At 41.4% G+C, this 22,626-nt stretch overlaps 1 protein-coding gene across 6 annotated transcripts in view; it reads right to left on the minus strand.

Annotated features, from left to right (window-relative positions):
• The window catches only part of FNDC3B (fibronectin type III domain containing 3B), a 359,057-nt gene that overhangs the window by 78,209 nt on the left and 258,222 nt on the right, over positions 1 to 22,626 (minus strand). For all 6 annotated transcript variants that reach the window (XM_045502967.1, XM_045502966.1, XM_045502964.1 and 3 more), the window contains 4 exons: positions 16,870 to 17,021; positions 13,813 to 13,872; positions 5,944 to 6,082; positions 2,139 to 2,192 (listed from right to left, as the gene is read on the minus strand). In XM_045502967.1, the coding sequence (XP_045358923.1) occupies positions 2,139 to 2,192; positions 5,944 to 6,082; positions 13,813 to 13,872; positions 16,870 to 17,021 (405 nt within the window). The remainder of the gene's footprint in view (positions 1 to 2,138; positions 2,193 to 5,943; positions 6,083 to 13,812; positions 13,873 to 16,869; positions 17,022 to 22,626) is intronic.

Genomic DNA, 22,626 nt, shown 5'->3' on the forward strand with positions numbered 1-22,626 from the left:
TCCAGAGAGTTTAGGGTCCAGAAGTCTTTCTAGAAGGCGAATAGTAAGCCACGGAAGACAAAAGCATTCCTATGTTGGCAAAAGGTCTATGGTGGGTGGGAGTTCACTCACCTGGAATCTTCGATAAGGCTTAAGAGAGTCAACACCAGCAGGAATTAGCAAGTGGGAGAGAAAATGAAGAGGAAGGACAAAGCCTGAAGAATGAAGATGGGAGCAAGGAGAGGATGGAAAGACAGCAAGCAGGGAGAGGCAGGAGAAGTCAAAAAAATGAACAAATTCACATTGTGCGGTCGTGAGCCTATAGTGGGTACTATTGATTATAAACGGTCATTAGACAAAGCTTCTCCATTTCATGTGACGCTGTAGCTTATTTCCTCCACGCATCCTGCCAGGACACTTTCCATCCAAATTCAAAGGGAAGAAGGCCAACAACTGAGTCACCATGACCATTTCCTGCAGCACCTGGGTTTTCCTTGGAGGTTTCCCATCCAAATACTCGACTTCTCTGACCTTACTTCACTTATGAGGCCATGGTCCAAAGCAGCAAAAAAAAAAAAAAAAAAAACCAAAAACAAAACAAAAAAAACACACACAAAAAAAACATAGGACACACACACACAGACGCACAGCTCGGAGAGGAGATCTGAGATGAAAACCTGCCTCCTCTTTAGTGGTAAATTCTATCTTGATGTAAAACCTCAAGATATGAGAAAAAGCATCAGGCACATCAGTGCAACACACCAACAGACACTTAAAAACACTCTCAGTTAACACTCACTCGTCCTTACGGAGGAGGGGGAGATGGCAAGGTGTGGCCATGTGCTCACAGGTCGGCCAGGCTCCTCTCCAGCCTTCTGCACTGCCTATAAAAATCTCTTTCCACAAGAGCCATGGGGGTGGTTTCGCTTTCCCTTCAAACCACTTTAATATGAAACCCACCTAATCTGTAAAATATCCTGGTCAAGTCTGAGATTTCACCAATCTGTACATAGGAACTATTCACAAGGATCCCCAGAACAATAGATCGTTGTCTTTGGTAACACGGAGCCCCAGCGTTCAGATGCAACCCAGATGCGAAAACACACTTCTGCAGAAAGTGACGAAGGGCTCCCTTTTTCACATCAAAATTGCACGTGCGAGTTTTGTCCAATTTCGTTCTACATTTGGTGGGAATATTTTTTTCCACACTCGACAAGTCACTTTTTGCCTAAGCCTGTATTCTGAACCTTTAAAATCCCCCTGAATTTAAGTCACAAAGACTATTAACTTGCATTTCTCTCCCAATTCCACATTTCCTATTCTTAAATCTTCGTCTGTTTGCTCAATCACTGACAGATAGAATAGAGCAAGGGTGAATGAACGAATGAATGAATAGAACTAACAGCCACAGGGACAATAAGTACAGTCCCTTTTTAGAAACGAAAGGCTTCTTTCTGCATCCAGCATTTCCTGCCTAAGATTCTGTGGGTGGTGTTAGCAAGGCCAGAAACGCACAGGGTCACCATTCAGCACCCAGCGGCCTTGAGAATAAGGAAACTTCACCATGGATACCACCCTAGGACCTCTGGTGACAGAAACAGCAAGAAGGTAGCCTGTTATAGGGTGCTCTAGTCCACAGAATGATCACACGTGCCATTGGTAGAGTGAGACCTCCAGGCATGGCTCCAACTGTCCCACAGAGAACACCCAATGGTGCAACACCAATGTTCATCCATGGCTTCAAAAGCAGAAACAAATTACGTTTCCTAAGCCACAGTGTGGGTTACCTTATCAAAACCATCTATGCAGAATGGCGCGGAGCACTCAAGATAACAGAGCAGTCGATTTATAATACTAATTGATGACTGGCTGGGCACTAGGGACTCCATAATAGATAAGACCCTGTCTTTTCTTTCAGTAGAATTTCTTGCAAATAAACCAAGTACATACATTTAATGCAATCTAATACAATTCATTATGCGACTTTAGTCTGTCCTCCTTTTCCACAGTCAATACTATAGGTTTAAACTTTTCTCTATTTACGTTCTTTCCTCCCCCATGTGTTTAGTGCGTCTTAAAAAAGCATAAAATGGTTATTTGCTCAGCAACTTTGTTTCTGCTGTGGCGTTTTAGTTGGATGGACATGAAAATATGCTTACCTCATCCCATTCTAAAAGGTAGTTGGTGATTTTTGAACCGTTGTCAATTGGTGCCTGAAAAGAAGAAAAATAGTAAAATGAGATGAGAGAAAGCTGTTCACAGACAAAACTTAGGAGCTACCTACTTGATTCAAATACAGTACCTATGCTAGTCCTGTGCTCTCCCCTAAGAGGGATCACCCCAGTGGCTCCTGCATTTCCTTGGGAAACATTACCACAAATGAATTTTAATATAATTCAACTGTAGAGAAAGCCCCCCCCCCCCCCCCAATAATAAATCATGTCCCACACAAAGAGCCAAACCTGCTTTCCCCACTGCCTCTACCTTTACACCTACTTGGTGCCCTACTTCCTCTGGGGATAAAACTTTCGAGAAGCACGTTAAGAAGGGAGAGATTAAAAAGGAAGCTGAGAAACTTAGATGCTGCTTGGAGTCTTGCGGGGGTAAATCTGACCCAGCTAGGTTCAGGGTCAAGAGTCTATAGTTTTGTAACTTCCTCCATACAGTTGCTTTTTTTTTTTTTTTTTTTTTTTAAGTGCTTAAGATTAGAGAGCCTTCTGTGCCACTGAGATTTCCCTTAAAAAAAAAAAAAATGAGGAAAAATGATGAGATCCCCTGAGAGATTACCAAGAGCAATTAGCCCTTCACATGTTAGCAAAAAGAAGTTTCATAATTTGCTTTCCTCTTAAAAGCATGCTGAGGTCTATTTCACTAAGAAACAGGCCTTGGACAATGGGAAGGGGGGCAGAAAACTTTGGAGACGAGTGCTGTGCAGGGTTAGACCTGCAGGGAGCAGGCAACCAGAAGGAAGAGGAGACCACTCCCTCATTGCACAAATGTGTCTGGGCCTGGCCCCTTCCCCAGGAAAGAGCTGGAGCCCCACAAACGGCACTGTCCTACCTAGTAAAGGGCAGCCAGGTCACTGGAGTTACACTAAAACCCGGCTTGGCTGTTTGTCATGTGTGGTCTTTTGTTAGGCCCTTAATATCATTGTTTAATATTGTGTTCCAAGAATAAATGGATGCGACAAGTAATTGGGAGAATATATATATCAATCACCTACCCGATACCAGGTACTGAGGAAGCACTCAGTAAACAATAGCGGTTGTTTTATTTTGGCTAATAATAAAACGACATCAAGGGCTCAGTAAATATTAGTCAAATTCATAAAGAAACTCTTCTCCCTCCTTTCCTTCCTTCCTTCTCCTTTCATCTTCTGAGTCATATAATCTGAGTCTCAAAGCCAGATTTCAGGGGAGTGCTGTATGTCCTACTGAACCGTAATTTCAGGCTTTTGTGGGCTCAATTTGGTAGACAGGGATACATCTGAAGTTCTAAGTAATGGACACAATCAAAGTTTTAGATGAAAACACATTTCTAAGATAAGAACTACATTTATGATGTTTACAAATTTTGCTAGAGAAACTGTTCTTTCAGTAGTTTCTTCTATGATACACTTCCTGCCCCACCACCGAGTTCTTAATTCCTTGAGGGTGGGAACACCGACTTTGGTTTTTGTATTGCCCAATCTCCTATTGCTGACTAATAAGAAGAAGTTAGATCTTGCACTCTCTCGATGTTTTCCTGGATTCAAGGGCAGCTGGGCAGTGACAGCACTGTCCCCTGTCCTTGTGCCCCTCAGCTAGAGCACTGTGATCAGGAAATCTGTTCTAAGGACATTTAAGCAAACACTGAACTGAATCCAGAACTTTCAAGTTTGTACATGACTTAATGGAACAAATGTATGTTTCTGATCTATAATTAAATTAAATTAAATAAAAGGAGAAAGAAAATGTGAAATACTTTCGTCCTAATAAGTAAACTTTTTCTTGAAGATGCTGGTCTGCCAAAGACCCGAATTTCATCCAGGTTTTAAGCAGAGTATGTATCAGTGATTCCCAACTTTAGGTTTATAAGACCCCGGGGTCCCTCTGGCAATCTTAAGAAGATTTCTTATATTTTGCAAACAAAATGAATTTTAATTCTTTTCTTTAAAAGAGATATGCTTATGTGCATATACGTGCAAATAGAGAACATGTTTTAAGATGTGTATCTCCAAGGACTGAAACAATGACGACCGGTTAGTTGAGTGTTACAACTCGGAAAAGGTAGGGAATCACTGACCTGGATTATCCCTGGAAGCCAGGAAGGAAAATAAAATAGTTCAGATTCTAAGCCAGTCTAAGCTTTGCCTTTGCCAAGTAACATACTCCATGTTGGCCAGTGCCTATGAGAACGCAGCCCACACGAGAGGGGTCTCCAGAAGCCCATGCTTTGCTGCTAACCACTACTCTCAATGGCTTTTATGGATGCCCTGGTTAAATTCAACCTCCTGGTCTAGAAACCAAAGGACAAAATATATCTTTACCAATAAGAGACCTCCCTAGCCATCGTATTTCTTTTACACATTAGTGTATTCCCCAAACACCACAAATTTTTATCTCTACCTCTAAAAATTCACATCTTAAACACATTTTAAAATATAAACAGAGAGGGGTGTCTGGGTGGCTCAGTCGGTTAAGCATCCGACTTTTGCTCAGGTCATGATCTCACGGTTGGTGCGTTCGAGTTCCCCATTGGGCTCTCTACTGTTGGCACAGAGCCTGCTTTGGATCCTGTCCCCCTTTCTCTCCGCCATTCCCTCCCCCCCCAAAAAAAACAAACATTTAAAAAATATATAAACATAGAGAAATAATTACTATAGATATTGATAACAGAATCTACTGTTTTCTTGCAAACACACAACTGTGACTAATGAGCTAACAATACACCTTTAGGACCTCTCTTTGGCAGGAGCGATTTGTAGTCAGTGAACTGCATTTTATGAAAACTACTATATAACTTAGACTTTAAAAAATAATTGGTAATCCTAATAGATCTAAGGCCTAGTTAGTAAAAAACGAATTAAGTCTTAATGTAGTTTAGAACACTAAAAATTCTAGGCAGTTTTAAATATTAAACATTTCAGAGTTGCCACTGAAAGAAGCCAATGGAGCCCCAAACTTACTTTTTTCTAAATCTTTCTTTATAAAAACTTTTTACTAAAGTCCTCAACTGTTTCCTGAAATGAAGTAAACCATTAGAAAGTGATGAAATTCAGGGGCGCCTGGGTGGCTCAGTCATTTAAACGTCTGACTCTGGATTCTGGCTCAGATCAGGATCTCACGGTTCGTGGGATTGAGGCCCTGCATCAGGCTCAGAGCCTGCTTGGGATTCTCTCTCTCTCCCTTTCTCTTTGCCCCTCCCCCACTCTTGCTCTCTCTCAAAATAAATAAACTTAAAAAAGTGATGAAATTCAGTTATCTAAGTATTTATATCACCTATAAGGCATTGCTTATGATTCTAAAAGATTTATCCCTGCAAAAAGAGCTAAATGTTTTTTAAGTGTATTTTTTTTTTTTTTTTTTGAGAGAGAGAACGCAAGGGAGGGGCAGAGAGAGAGAGACAGAGAGAGAGAGAGACAGAGAGAATATCCCAAGCAGTCTCCATACTGTCAGTGTAGACAATGATGCAGGGCTCAAACTCACAAACTGCGAGATCATGACCTGAGCCAAAACCAAGAGTCAGATGCCTAACCGACTGAGCCACCCAGGTGCCCTGAGAGCTCAAACTCCTTTTTGTAGTTCCGTCTACTACCGCTCTGCCCAATTTTTATAGACATACCAACTTTTGATATCATAAAGATTTGTTTCACACAGTTACTATGTAGAAAATCTAACACCATCACAAAACTGGAGTAATGCTAAATAAAAATTTTCCAAATGGCTACTCTTCGCATTGTTCCCGACACTTTGAGCTACCCACCTTCCATTGCAAGGTTAGTGAACTTTTGCTCCTGTGTGCCAGCTTAGGTGGGAAGGGACATTCAGGTGCGCAGCTGTGGGTGGTGAAGCTAACTGGCTCGGAGCAGGATCCCTTTACGGAATTGTACATGGCATATACCCTGAAAACAAACAGACAAACAGTCAGTGGCAGTGGCCCATCACAGATGACCAGGGTTTTTATCTGTGCTTTGCCCCAGGCCTTTTTCCAGAGAGGAACAGAATTGAGGTGCTGCACACCATGACTCCTTCTTATCTCCTGGTTGTCCTGACCTAACTATGGCCAGCATCTCCAGGGGATAATCACCCCAGCAGGGAATGTGCCTCAACTCATTCTCTCCTTCCATTAATTGTCAGAACCCTCAGCCCCAATTAAGATAGGCTGGGTCTACTGACTGGAAAAGAATATGCTGAATAAGAAAACATCCTAATCCCCAAAGTGGTCTTCAAATATCCATTCTAAAACCATGAACCACTCTCCAGTTGACTCTGTCTGGAAGAAGACTGAAAGGAGAGTTAAGGGTTGGCCGAAAAGGGACAAGCCTACAAACTAGAGAAGAAGTATACACAACGGGGCAGAATAGATAACATCTTTAAACTGTTGATAACACTGCAGATATTTGGGAGAAACACAGACGGTGTGCTTGTTACTGCCAAGTGCATCTCTAACTCAACAAAAACAATGTTCAGGTACAGCTTATCCATGTGAACATTTCACTTTTGCACCTGGCGCCGAGATTAAAGATGGGTACTCTGCACATTAAAATGCCTGGCTCAACACCGAACATATGGGTCTGATTTCTCCAGAGAAGCTATGAAGAAAAAGCACATAATGTGCTATTATAAAACTATACTTCTTTCAAATATCCTAAAATAGGGCTATGTTGATTTTTATCATCTTCCTTTCTATTTTTCCACTTTTAAAATATTCAGCAGTAAAAAAATCCCAACGTGAAAACCTACTCGTTTTAAAAGACAACAAAGAAACTTTTGCTGCCTAAAAAAGATGCAAGGATTCAAGCTATTCAGAACTGGCAAATACATCAAGCCCTTAATTTGTGAGGTCCCATTAAAGACAGAAGAAAACTCAGAATCCAGCGGGGAAGTAAACTTTCCAGAGCTACACGGCTAGAAAGTTGCCTCAAGTGAATGCAGCCGTGCAAATCTAACTGCTGTCCTCTATTGCCTACCGTCCTTACTCATCCTGCAATTATGCTTCTCTGAGCACCCACACTCCACCTCCCCTCACTCTACTCAGCGAACATAAACAAGAGCTAAAGATAACAACATTATGGAAAACAGGACCTAATTAGGTGTGTGATTTGCAAAGTCCCTTCTCCTCAAGGTCTATCACAAAGAATTTATAGAGGTCATGCAAGTTAAAATCACTAATGCTATTTGCCACCCTAAAAGGTAAGATACAGATGACTGGATATTTGATTTCTTTGTCTTAGGGGAGGACACCACAACATCTGATCCAAACAAACACTTACTAGGATGCTCTTCACCCAACCTGATAAAAACAAATGTTCCCTTTTGCATGTCCTAAATATAGGAACATGATAATATAAAAGGAAATGGTAGATTTGGCTAGATCATTTCCATGTATTAGGATAGGCTCACTAGGAGTAAATTACTTAAAATGAATCACAGAATATTCCAGACGTGGGCAGGGTTCCTGCCTAAACTTTAGTAGATCAGTTGGATTCTCCAGCTGGTGGCTCATGGGTTACATCTGGCCCAAGCTATGTGTGGGAGAGAGGGAAAAAATAGAGTGATTTAAAATATCACAGCCCCCTGTGCATGAATGGATGGACATGGGCAATGGTCAGTACAAAAAGAGACAAGCAGACATTATACACTCCTAATGAACGATAATGCCACAACCTACAAAATCCTTGCCAGAAAAATGGAACCTGTATCTGATTAAGCCTCCTTCCCATTATATAGGAAACACAGAGAGAATATATTAAGCAAAACTACAGGGTTGCAATCTGCCTAATCCACACTGCAGAAAATTCTACAGGACAAAAAAGTTATTCTAACTAATAAATTGCAAGGGAACAAAACAGAAAAGGGAGGTGAAACCTATAGATTAAAAGAAATTTATAAGATACCAACCAAACAGAATATTCAGGCCATGTTTGTATTTCAACTACAACAAACTGAAGAGACAAAACCTTAATTTTTAGGACAGTTAAGGAAATGGAAAGAGTCCCTGAATTTTAAAGATGTTAAGGAATGTTATCATTTTTGCTTATTTTGGATGGGCATGTGATGACGGTAATGTGGTTCATAGATGAAACATGATGGTGTCTGGATTGGACTTCAACATAACTGTGGGGTAGGAGGAGGAGGGAGGGGCAGCAAGGGAATAAGAAGCTCGATGATGGGTATACGAAAACCCATCAATTACTGTCCACTTAAAATTTTTTTTAGTGTTTATTTATTTTTGAGAGGGAGGGAGAGAGAGACAGAGTGCGAGTTGGGGAGGGGCAGAGAGAGAGGGAGACACAGAATCCGAAGCAGGCTCCAGGCTCCGAGCAGTCAGCACAGAGCCCAATGCAGGGCTCGAATTCATAAACCACGAGATCATGACCTGAGACTAAGTCAGACGCTCAAGCAACTAAGCCACCCAGGCACCCCAATTACTCTCCACTTTTGACTGTATCTGAAATTTTCTGAAACAGAAGGTTAAAGGTTAAGCCAACACTGACAAAAAGTTCTGGAGATCTCTCATTTAGAAAAATAAACCTCTGCTTCTAGCAACACAGCGGCATACCTGCCTGATAGTACTCAAGATAAAGGTGAGAACAGTCCGCCTTTGGATGGGGCAGGTGTTATCCAGTTCAGAGACCTCCCCATCTCTTACTGTCTTCCTGGCAATAAATTTGCTTGTCCGCTGCCTTTTACCCAGCTCTTTACCCGCTTAGGTTCCTAGTAGATTTCACTTTATAATCACTGGGCATTTGCTTATTCAGACTATACTCAGGTACACTGGGTACTAAATGTTCACAAAAACAGCACCAAAAATCTACACGGAGAATAGAGCAAAGGAAATGAGGCAGCGACAGGCCCTGTGAAGGGCTGGCAGACTGCAGTTACTTATCTGGGGAGATTTGGACTCTGTCAAGTTCATTCTTTATTGAGATTCTTGGGAAATCCATACTTATTAGCCTAGAGAACATGAGTGACAGAGGCAGGTTGGGAGGATGACTATTGTCGGGAGGAACGAAGATCCTGGTGGCAGAAGTAAAACTTTGAGGACGTTGGAGATACATAGTTGTCTGGGCCACAAGGAATTATTTTTCTGGTCTTTCAACTGAAAGAATGTTACAGTTGAAATTAGGGGTCAGTGTTTTGTACTCATAAAACTCTGTCCACAAAGGAAACAAGATCCATTGTATATGGCAATATAAATGTGCCATACACAGTATGTGAAATTTGACATGGTATCTAAGTACTCCATGATATATCGGTCAGTTAAAGTTGTTCAGTAAATAGACAGCAACTAATTGTCATAACCACCAGCTGTGTTTACCAGTAACTTTTAGCGAAAAGTCTCTGGAAATGGTGATTTTTAAGAAGGTCGCAAAAATGTTTTTCATATGATGGTGATGTGTTTTCTCTAAACACCATCATGCGACATGAGCATCAGCGGGGTAGGATCAGTTTCTTAGGTTAAATAAATCAGCAAAAAGTTCAGTTCCTTTTGCATTTATCACAGCGAAGAAGGACACATTTTTCTAACGATATGATTAATCTTGTGTTACATTTTCACATTTGTTTCAGCTTAAATACTGACTAAATGATTATGAAACAGGTGCTCCAAGAATTTCAGAAATTTGCCTCCAACTTCCTCCAGCACATCTGTAACATAGTAGGAGCCACAGTTTCTAGTCAATAACACCTATTTCATAATTCTGTACTGAGATGGTCAACCGTATTTTTGGAAATGTTTCATCACATAATTTTTCTGAGAAATGTTGCTACATGATATCATTTCTGGACAACTTCTTTGCCAAACTGTTAATGCCAATGACTGGAAAACTGCTTCAAATTGTGTCATAAAATTGCTATCCATTCCTTCACTCAAATTCCTGATTATCCTATTATTGATAAAAATATAAATTCTTGACTCCCAAATAAAATGATTATTTCAACGTCAGTACTAATTCTGTAACTACCAATTAGAATACCAAATTAGGTATTTTTGCGTATGTGTAAATATTCATATAGCTAAATGAATATAAACGTTTATGTACATAAACCTATATACTTACATATAAATGCCACTGGTCTCTTAATAAGTGACTCCCATAACCCCAGTGGGCTGCTGGCAAGAAGTCACAAGCTGTCTTGCCCAGGAACTGATGCTAAGTACCAGACATTCAACGACAGCATCCACGACTGAGACACTGCTGCTTAAAAAAACGTTTGTAGGGGCGCCTGGGTGGCTCAGTCAGTCAAGGGTCTGACTTCAGCTCAGGTCATGATCTCATACTCCGTGAGTCCGAGCCCCACGTCGGGCTCTGTGCTGACAGCTCAGAGCCTGGAGCCCACTTCAGATTCTGTGTCTCCCCCTCTCTCTGCCCCTCCCCTGCTCATGCTCTGTCTCTCTCTGTCTCAAAAATAAATGAAAGCATTTAAAAAAAATTTAAAAAAACGTTTGTATATCTGATGGGTGACCTCAAACGATACTAACATAAGGGAGAAAAAAGTTGAAAATGAGAAAAAGCACCGAATAAAGACAGGGAACCAACAGAATGAAGGGGAGGGAATCAGAGTCGCAAAATCAAAGGCAGCAAGAAATGTTAGGAACAGAAGCCACAGATGGGACTTTAGTATACGATTTGAGAAAGAAACCTTTCACTGTATTGAAGAGTGATTTGAAAGGAGACTTCTGCAGGCCTTCGTCAAAGTGTGCAATATTAAGAACGGGAAGGAGAAGGTAGCCTGCTTGGAAATGCTGAAAGAAATATCTCATTGTTTCCATCCTTGGCTCTCCAGACTCTCACCAGGGTGACACTTTCTAAATTGGTAATGCACAAATAAATAAAAATGGCAATGAATATCATTGCTCGTTTTGCGGCTGTACAATAACGGAATTCTTTTGCAGCTCCTATATTATGGAAATGACTGAGAAAACAAATTCCACACAGCCTTTGAGGTCTTATAGGTGACTTTTAAATTTCACATTTATTTGAGGCTGCTGTATTTGATAGAAGTTGACATTCCTGGAACTAAGGCTTCAAGAACATTAACTCCACTGCATCAGAAAAAGAGATTTTGCTCCTTTTTTTGACAGTGTCAAGTATGGTATATATCTTTATCCCAATAAAATAGTAAGTGATATGGTCGAACTATACACAGGTTCAAAGGACTTGCATCATGAAGTCTTTTTTTTATTATCAGAGTGTGGAAACACTGCAGCAACTCTGGGCAAAAACATTTATACACTTTCCAGATTTATAATAGGTTTGCACATACACTTCATTTGTTCTCACACCATCTTCCTGAAGCCGGTAGCATTATTATTCTCATTTTATGAGAAACAAGAAAACAAGGCCATTTATGTTTAAATGGCTTGCCTCGGCACACCCCCTTAGCAAGTGACTGAGCCATTAACCCCCAATTCCAAGCTCTGTCCACTACGTGTCACGCTGCCTCACCAAAGCTATTCAAGGCAGAGGAAGCTAATCTAAGCAGGCACAGGAAGGATTTCGATTCTTCTCTCGCTTGAAAAATGAAAGACCGTAAGAGGCAAGAGACGGAATGATCTACATGAACTGTGGGCCAGACAAGAAAAAAGTAAAATCTGGACTGTAGACATTTTTCTTAGGAGAGACTCTTTTTTTTTTTTTTAATACTAAAAGAGCTTGCTACTGAAGAGAGGGAAAATTTTCTCTCTCTCTGGCAAGCAGAGGAAGAGACCAAATGACAGTTGGTGGTGCCTTAGGCTGTGGTGTTATGTCACCTATGTGTCATGTATGTTACAAGAGGTCCCAGATGTGTCAGGACAAAGTCTGGATCCAAAGCCTCTAGAGAGGCACTACCTCATGTCCCTATTCCTCTTGGGGAGTTTATTAATTACTCCTTTTTATCTGCCCAGAAGTTCAAGATGTTCCTAAGACGTGGCCGTAAAAGAACTGATAAGCCAATCTTGTCAGAATTCACTCTTTGTAAGACAAGTCAGAAAGAAATGAAGGCAAGCTACAGACAGGATGGCAAATAAAGGGCAGACTCCTGAAGACATTTAAGTGTCTTTAAAAAGACATTGTTAGCTCATGAATGAGGAGAAAATTAATAAAGTGAACCTTTATAAAGCAGTTACAATAAACTGTTAAAAAAGATGGAGAGAAAAGGAAACATATGTTGACGACTAATGGAGAACATTTACATGGCTCCCTATACGGTGTTACATGCTCTGGTTTGCTGTTAAATCAACCTTTTGAAATAGTAAAGTATTTCTACTATCATCTCAGTTTCACAAAGCACACAAATCTTTTTGTTTGTATAGACTGTGAAAAATTCAATATGTTTGGGCTGAAGCTAACTGATTCAAAACTCAAATGTTTTGATTTGAACAGGGAGAGACAGTTGCAACAGAGTTCTTCTAAACAATGCAGCAACGAGGCAGATAAGCACTTTAAAACTGCATATAAAACACCTTGCTTTTATGTATTGCTTTAAACTTAATTTAAACGTTTACATGGCTTATAAAGTATTGTAATCTGAACACATCCCTACTCTCCTACCTTTGTTATAGAAAGAATTGTGGCCTCCAACCTATGTGATTAAGCACAGTTATGACAGTTAATTCACAGCAGAACCAGACTAGAACACAAGCCTCCTCATAATTAATGTATGCTCCTCCTTTTAGGCTATGCTCCCTCTACTCCATTACAAAGGAACCTTTGGTAAGTATAATAAAGAACGTGTGCTTGATGTTGCAATTCTATTACACAATTCTGATATACACATACATAACTGAAGAATGGAGAGAGAAACCGTTGTTGTGTACTCTTTTAGATAAAATTACCATTTCTGGTCAACTTATAAATTAAAAAAAATTGTAACCCAAAATTGAAATTTAAAAAAATGTTACGGACCACATTCAGAAACCTATTTGCGAGTGGATATGTGAATGTATCTTTAAATAATTAGATGAGCTCTGCACAAGTTCATGTAATACTTTCCTCTTCACAAGTCTGCGGTTGGCTGTATTTCTTTCTAAGATTAGTTATAGCCCTGCCTTCCAGAGTAGTCACAGCAGAGACTCCAGAAATATCACAGTACAGATTTCAGACTATCTTTCAGATGATATGGATTCACTGTTTCACTGTTTTGCCAAGTTGGGTTAATTCTTATCAGAGATAATTTGATATATGCATTACTTGTCATTTTTCAAACCCTATTGACTTTTAAGGTCCAAAGGTGTCCTTGGAACATGGCAGAACTTAGTCACTTGTGCTGAACGTACAGTAGATAGGTATGGGCTATCACAAACAACTGATCTACCAATGGCAAAAAAATGCATTTGTTTTATACAAAGGAAATATTATATATATTAAACCATACAGTCCAAAAGATCTTAGACTATATACAATTTATCTTTAAAATAGTTTTTAAAATTTGATTCAGTGTATCATCTATTTTTCTATTACCAGAAACACTTCTGTGTAATCACTACATTCTCAAGGGCAGAACACCAATGAATGGCCAAGGAGCCAAGGAACAGCAACTTTTGGTTAGGAAAATGCTGTTAACCGTAAACTTTTTAAAAGAAGCACACGATTTATTTTAGCCATCTGAATGCCCAACACAGGTCAGCTCTCATATCCTAACTCACCTCACATGATAATCAGTTGCCGGTCTGAGATCTTTCAGGTTACATTCTAATTCTTCCCCACTGCAAAGAAAAATCATTTATTAGTCAATGATACCAGCTTCAACAGTAAGACTGATTTTGGATTTGGGTCTCATCATCATGTACCAGCAATGATTAAAGAACTCTTATGTCTGATTCTACCATAAACCAGAAATAAACTTGCCAATTTGGTATTATTACCCTTCTGAACTAGAAAATTAGATTCTATACACACACACACACACACACACACACACACACACACACACACACGTATGTATATATATATATTTTCAACTTATTTATTTTTTGAAAGAGAAAGAAAGAGCATGAGCTGGAAAGGTGCAGAGGGAGAGAATCCCAAGCAGGCTCCACACTGTCAGCACAGAGCCAGACGTGGAGCTTGATCCCACAAACTGTGAGATCATGACCTGAGCTGAAATCAAGAGTCAGACACTCAACCAACGAGCCACCCAGGCACCGCTAGATTCCTTTCAATGATACTATCCTAGATCGGGAAAATGGTGAGATTAACATACTAATAAAAGTTCCCAAAGGCCTTATCAGTTCTTCAAAGTAAATACATAAAAACAAGTAAATAAGGAAGGAAATTAAACACAGAGATAAATTTTCAGTGTAAAATAACTATTCCAGTTGTCAACCGAAGGTAGTTCTCAGACTCACCGTGGAAGGAACCCCAATTGCTTCAACTTCTCATCTCTCTTGAAGAAATTTCAATGTGCTTTCCTTTACATATCAATCCTAATAGCTCTCTGATATATACACATACCAATCAGTAGCTCTCTTACATAAATGAAACCCAGTTATATGACCAGAAGTTGCAAATGAAACTTAACTTAGCCATGAGGCAAAAGCCGTGACAAAATAAGGAATGTTCCATTGAAAGTTTTTAAAAGGTGAGGGTTATTATTCAGAGGGGGGAGCACATGACTATACTCTTCAAAAATCTCTGTGCCCCAAAATACTGTGTTAGTGTTCCAAATTAAAGGTGAAAGATATATGAGCACAAACTGCAATATCTGACCCTGGCCAGGATTCTGTCCTAGAGGGGAAGGAAAATGCTAGAAGACATTATTTAATCAACTGACAAACCCAGCGTGTGGTCGATGGACTAGATCAAAGTATATTATCAATGCAAATTTATGAAGCTGGTAATTACACTGCAGCGATGTCAGAAAATATCCTTATTCCTGGGAAATATACTGAAGAATTTTGCAGTAAAAGGCCATGATATATACAACTAATGGGAAAAAATACAGATTGGGAGGAGAGAAAGAGTACTCCAATGGTCAACCAAACAGGATAAAAAGCTACTAATAGGTGAATCTGGGTAAAGGGTCTATGCATATTCCTTGATCCCTTTATTTTTGCAACATTTTATAAGTTTGAAATTATTTTAAATAAAAATATGTTTTTAAAGTTGCCAACTGGAGGCCAATGTCCACACCCTGCCTATAATTCTGATGTTTGACCTGCACTATATGTTTAATGTGGTTTTGCATTTGCTGAATGAGTCTGGCATTAGGAAAGCTTACATAAAAATTCAGATTTTCAGTATTTTTGGGGGGAAAAATCCAAAGAAATCAGCAATTGTAAGGCCTGCATTCCCTTACGGCACCAACCTATTTTAGGTGAGTGGTGGCTGCTCCTTCAGAGGAAGGCAGGGGTGCTCCTGTGCACCCCATCCCCAATCTTCCTCCTTTTCTCGCTTAACGTTATCTGCCTAGCCCCCTGGTCACTTGAGACCAGCTCCTGCCACTAGCGGTCATCTGGCGTGGACAGAATCTCATGGTTTCTTGGTACAGCTGGGGCAAACGGTGCTCTGTATTTCTTGACCAATGTGGACTTCTCAAAATAGAACCAAAGAGTTGTGAGCTGGAGTAAGGAGTTAGGATTTTTTTTTTTTTTCTAAGTATAGTGGGGAATCACTGCAGTGTCTTCAGTGGGGAGTGACCCAGTGTGACCCGGTTTATGTCGTGTGGAGGCTAGGTAGCAGGAGGAGAGGAGACATTGGAAGAGGCTGAGGACATCCCTGCAGGAGTCCAGGGAGGGGACAATGGAGGCACAGTGGGCAGTGAGCGGGGGAGAGAGTGCCTAATGGGCCTCCTTCCCTGTCTCTTACCCATCTTCTTAGCGCAGAAGACATGTCCTGGAGCAAGTTAAGAACTCACAACAGGGCTGGGGAGATACAAGGTTGGTGGCACTGGTACAGCAGGGAAAAGGGACAGAGAGCCAGCCTCTCCGGCAGCGGAAGAAGCGAGGTTTTTGTGACCACGCTAGGCTGGCCTCTGGTGGTCATCCTGGGGGCCACTCAAAGGGAGGTCCAACAAGCAGTGAAAACAAGACTGATGCTCTGATTTCCTGCTCTGCAAATGTGGGCGGTGCCTAGCAATTACAAAAGAGAAAAGGCCTGACCCTAAAAATTTTTAATCACATTCAGGACATGGCTATAAATCATTTAGATGGTTAATATCTGGGAGTTGGTAGCACAGAAGGAACAATCCCCTACCCTGTGAGCTAAACTTATTTACGAAAGTCTTGGAATGAAATGCTCTAAAGGCATCTTTACTACAGGCTAGAAACCTATTGTGGATGGTAAGAAACAGGATAAAATGGAAGGAAACCATATTAGAGAATTTCAAAAACACACCAGAAAATGGTCTGGGTCGAAAAAGGTAACCGCGTAAGTGCATGATTGATGTACATAAAAATTAAAAATCATCCTCACTTTTAACCCTGACAGACATTAATGGAAATTTTTCTTTAGTACTATACTGACAAACTAACATAACCAAATGATATTTCATCAACATCAAATAGCTCTACAGAAGTCATTTCTGACTGGTAATTACTCTGGACAAAAATAACTCTTGACATTATAATGATCACTAATTCTTAAAATGAACGATTTAAAGAAAAGTTTGCAAAGCCTCTAAACTTTTCCTGTTTCTTATTTTCCTTAATGACTCCAACTGCACAGCTTAGCAGAAGAGCAAAACACATGGAAATATATGCTACCTGTAAATTATCTTGTATTTTCCATCTCGTCCTTTGTCCGATAAGGCAACCTCATAACTGTAGGGGAAAGAAAGACCGCTGTGGGGTCCACTGGAAAGTCCAACAGGGGGAGCCCAGGACAAAACAACTGCTCTTGCCTGAATATTAGAAACCTGAGGAAGAAAAACACAGACGAAATTATTCAAATCCACTTCATACACATCAGACACGACTTCTTCCAGTAACATTTTTGTCATGATTAGTAGTGGCATAAAATTGGCTTAGTGTTAATGCAAGGCGAACAATTTTAATTACAATGAAAAACACATCATATATAGTACTTTTTTGTCAAAGTCCTGGTGTCCAAAATAGCTCCTAAAGCATCTGTCCTTATAACGTAATTCACATTAGATCCTCCAGAAAGTAAAGTCATCAGTCTTGTTTGGGAGCTTTTTTTTTAAAGGTAAGAAGTTGAATGTGAGACTTCAGTGATCTCCACGATGGCCATCACGTTACACGGAAGGAGCCATGTCCGCCGGTACTTTCCGCTTGCCTCTGAGCCTCCCATGCCAGCACCTTTCAAATCACCCTTGTTGAAGGCCTCAGTTTCCGGGAGAACCCAGTGATGGGGGAGGAGAACCATGGCTCAGGCTGAAATGTGTGTGGAGGTGATGTTTTACCTCTCTAAGCTCTGCCTTTTTCTTTTTGGGGAAGCCTCTGTGTAAGCCTTCATTTGAACAAAGGACTCTGGCACCTTCAAACATCCCAACTTTCTTCCTTTACTTAGAACCAACGACACTGAGGCAGGTTCCACGCCACTGTTCCTCAGCAGGACTGAGCTCCAGCCACCTTGGGCCGTAACCTGCTCACTAAAGAGACCCTGCAGTGGGCTTCCTGCCCTTCCATCCCAGGTGCCCACCCTAGCTGGTGCTTCCTGGGGCACCCCCCCCCCCTCCCAGATACACTGTTTGCACTCCAATCTTTGTTTTAGAGTCCATTTCTGGAGAAACTCAACCTAACGCACAGTCTAATTCTTTGCAATAAATCAACAGAACTTTGATGTTCTAATTTTCTAAAGGTTATTTTGCTGCTCTCTGGATACTGGTCTCAATAACATTAAAAACAAGGGTTAACATACATGCTAAAGCTTCATGTTCATAAAGACTTTATAGTGACAGATTATTAGTCTATGGGTAGAGATACGTGAACTATTCAGTTTCCCCTTTTTTCATCCATTTTTGTCACTATCTGATCGATACAGAGTATTAAAATGTAATACAAAATAATTTAAAAACATGAATAATATGGACTGTGAATACTGAATTTCTTTTCAGGCTGTCATTCTTTCCAAGTTTAGCAGCGATCCCTCCATATCATTTTTATTCCATACAGCCAAAGCAGCAAGATCTATTTAACCAATTATTTAGTCAAATCCCTGCTCATCATTTAAGACCTAGCCAGCCCTCACTATCCCCACGTAAACTTCCCTGAAGTCTTTCACCTGTCATCACTCTTCTGTTCTACAGCACCTGGTTATCTTTACCTCTGCAAATCGAGTTTAGGGCATTTGTCTACCTTTCCCACCGGACTGTGGGACTTCCTAAGGACAGGACCCAAGTCATATTCAACTGTGAGCGGTGGTTGCTTAGTAAATGTCTGTTGAATGAAAAATAAAAGTCAAACGGAGTGAGACAGTCTGAGTTTCTGATACAGGTGACACAGGGGATGGCGGACCAGCATTACGTATCTCTTAAAAAACTCTGGGGAGACACTCTTAAGAATCAAACTCCACCCTTCGTGCCATGACTCCAGGCTAGCATCTCCTCTTGCCCTGTCCCCCGACCCTCCTGTGCTATACACCCCTTCAGGATGCCATTCCCTTTCATGCCCCTATAACTTAGCTTCTGACTTTCCTGCTTTCTGACATAGGATCTCTGCCTCAAAGAGCACCAACATGGTGAAGAGAGACCGATGTGTGAGAGATGGCCTCACAGCAGACCCACGGCACAGAGAGACCCAGAGCAGCTTGCGGGCGATTCTGGAAAGGTTTCTGTACATTCCTGCCTAAACCCATGCTGAGAATCAACCACTGTTTTCTTTGTGCTCTGGTCACATTCTGCTGGTACCTATGCTGGGCAATCATTTCATTGTACCGTGCCTTACTTGGTTATTTGTGCGTTCATTCTCCTGACTAGATTTTAAGGCAGTGCTTCTACAATGCATACCAGGATATCTGCTGCATTCTTTGATACACCATTAATGAGTCATCTTGAGGTACTGGTACCTCATAAAACTAACGGACTTCCTGATGTTTTTTTCTTTTTTCTTCTAATGTTTATTTTTGAGAATGAGAGAGAGAGCAGGGGAGGGAGAGGGAGAGAGGGAGAGAGAGGGAGAGAGAGAGAGAGAGAAAGGAGAGAGAAAGAATCCCAAGTGGGTTCCTCGCTGTCAGCACAGAGCCGGATGTGGGGCTCAATTCCAGGAACCGTGAGATCGTGACCTGAGCCGAGATCAGGAGTCAGACGCTTCACCAACTGAGCCACCCAGGCACCTCCAGAGATAACGTGAGAGAGAGAGGGGCACAGAGGATCTGAAGCGGGCTCTGTGCTGACAGCAGAGAGCCCGATGCGGGGCTCGAACTCACGAACTGTGAGATCATGACTCGAGCTAAAGTCAGACGCTTAATGGACTAAGCCACCCAGGCGCCCTCTCTAGTTCCCATGAGCAAGCCTTAAGAAAGCAAACTGTCCTCTGAACGCAGGTCTCCGTGCACATGCACTCTTCCAATAGGCCAGACTGTGGGAAGCACACTTTGAGAACTCTACATCATTTTCAAAGGACAGCAGCCATGGCTTCTGAGAATTCTTTCCTGGAGCTAAGCAGCCTGCCACCTAGATTACTACCACTGGTCTGGAACCAATTCCCCCCTGTACTCCTGTTCCCTCTCCTTCAGACTCCAGGGCCTCAGGTTTCCATTCTTTCAGGCACTGGAATCCTCCCGAGAGAAAGAATGCCTCGTCTCTGTTAGAACTTGGAACTCACTTCCGTTTCAAGGATGATCCCAGGAAATTGCATGGTGCCTTCAAGAGAATGTCACGTAAAGGGGAACCCTCAGCACCAGACGCATACTCTAAGTGTCCAGGGAGGTGATAACCTTAATGAGAGACCCGAGCTCTAAGAACTCTGACTGGTTCAGGCCTACTTCAGAGTGAAAGCAATCTCACAGGAGCAGTAACTTCTAAGTCCCTCTCTCTCTCTCTCTCTCTCTTTCTCCGTGGGGAAAACTTTCTCACCAGCAGTGACCACTGAACTACACGAGGGCAGCTAATCTGACAGTCACAAGGAACATCATGGCTGACATCCGAAAGAAGATTAGAAGCCATAACACGAACTGACTTCCTGATGTTTAATTATCCGACTGTAAATAGAAGTCAATCTCCTTTATGATGATAATAAAAGTGATGATCTTTAGTTACAAAATCATTGGGCAAGACCCAAACTGACACTTTGTTTGGCACCAGAGATGTAAAAGGTCTGTTGGGGAGGTTACGAGTAGCAAGACTTCAGAGAAATTAAACTGTTTTGAAGTATCTCGAAGGAGTCATAAAACCATCATTTATTTCTAAATAATTACATCCTGACTAGAAATCGTTGTTGCCTATATATTTGTTAAACGTAGACTCCAACTTGAGGACAGTTGCTAGTTAAAAGCATATATATGTGCATATCCATTAGGACCTAAGACTGTATGATCGCGTCGCTATTTGATACACCATCTTTCACTCACCTTGTGCCCCCTCTCTCCTGTTCATTATTTTAGTACTTTTCTGTAAAATGTTACTATCTTAATTCTTAGGCCATATTATATGCAAATTATATTTATTATTTGGAACAAAAATACCATTTACTCTCATCAAGTTACTAAACTGTTCCTCCCATGTTAAAAAATATTTCTGAGTAAGTAAGTAGCTTCTAAATCTGGTCAGGACTTTGGAGTTAACTATGTGGGAGGCCTGCAGATCCAATTAGGGAGAACGCTAAGGAAATATTACCATGGAAATATTGGCTTCACTTCAGAAGTACCATCATGAAAAATAATAACACAATGGAAAAGTTAAAAGCAAAAGGTCAGAGATCGTTACTCAAAAAAAAAAAAAAAAAAAAAAAAAAAAGACTCAAATCTAGGAATTTCACCATCATCTGTTTCTATAATCCCTCAAATGCTAAGAACTGCCAAACCTTTTCAGATACACTGTTGTTTATTTTTCGAGGAATGGCTTCTTGGAGGGGCAATTGTTTCTCTTAGGTCAGTGCACTCACTTCTGGAACCGACAAATCAATTGTTCCCACAAGCTAAACATTAGCGGAGGGAAACAATGCAGGTTACATTTATTTACATCCTGAAAATAAACAGCCCGGCGGTAAGTGGGAGGCTGCATCTAGCACTGTCATCAGAGCAGATCAAAGGCTGGAGGTGGCAGGTACTGGGAGAGGTTTATTCCTCAATCACTTAGAACAGGAGCAAAATTGTTTCTCTGATAGAGCAGTGGCTGGGACTCTGGTCCCCAAGGCACCTAACTCTTACAGTCTCAGGACAAACACCTAGCAAATCCGTACGGTTTTACTCCGTGACTCAGTATTTGGATCTTTACAGTATTCAGGTTTCTGTAGAGTAAATGACTTGCTCAACTCAGTGTGCCCAAAGCTCTAGAAAGATGAGCGGAACCCACAAATCTTAAAAATTCCTTCCACACCGAACACAAACCATCTACAAAATCTCAGAGAAAAAATATGTGCCTTTTGTTTAGACGTGTTATCAGATGTGGCTGAAAGAAAAAAAAATCAGGAAGAAAATGCCCAACTTGCTGAACTCTGCTTCTTTCCCTGGAAGGCAGCTGGACACCCCTCTCCCATTTCAGAGTGTGGTGGGGAATTTCACTTTTGCATACTGATATGCTATAAACTCCAGAGAAATACCCTATCCCAAGTCCTCTCTAAATACTATATGATTTACTTCTCCCATAGTCCCATGTGGTACGTATCATCCTACCTTTGGAAGGTGAGGAAACCGAGGCTCAGGGAGGTCATGGAACTTACCCAAGGTCACAGAGACAGCTAAAGGCCCAGAGGGCCAGAATGCAAAGCAGAGGCCCTTGCTCTCCAGGCCTCTGCCTGGAGCTCTGGCACCAGGCTGTCCCCACATTCCACCATGCTGGCCGAACCTCATCTGATGCTGGCGGGCCTTCAGGCATTTGTCTCCCCTGCCAGAACCTAGCTGCAGCCATTGCGGTCTGCCACACGTTTATTCAGCAAATATTTGTTAAAGGTTCACAAGGTGCCAAGGACAGTGCTAGGTATTAGAGGCACAAAGATAAATAAGACCCAGTCATGAATAAGACCTTCAGACAGAGACAGGGGAGAAGAGGAAGGGAGGAAAAATGTGTAAACAACTAACTGGGCTGGGAAGGACGAGTGGGCGATCACCAGGCAGAGAAGGTTTAGGCGGGGCCAAGGGGGAAGGAATGACCCCCGTAATATGTCCCCATCCTAATCCCTGGAACCTATGCATAAGTTGCCCTAAAAGGTGAAAGGGACTTTGCAGATGCGATTCACTGCAGATCGTGTGAGACAGAAACAATCCTGGATTATTTGGGTGGGCTCAGTGTAGTGACAAGGGTCCTTATAAGTGAAAGAGTGGGGCAGGAAAGTCAGAGTCAGAGAAGGAGACAGGAGGATGGAAGGAGCCGTGAGCCAAGGAATGCAGGCAACCTCCAGAAG

Source organism: Leopardus geoffroyi, chromosome C2 (genome assembly GCF_018350155.1).
Source record: "Leopardus geoffroyi isolate Oge1 chromosome C2, O.geoffroyi_Oge1_pat1.0, whole genome shotgun sequence".
NCBI lineage: Eukaryota > Metazoa > Chordata > Mammalia > Carnivora > Felidae > Leopardus > Leopardus geoffroyi.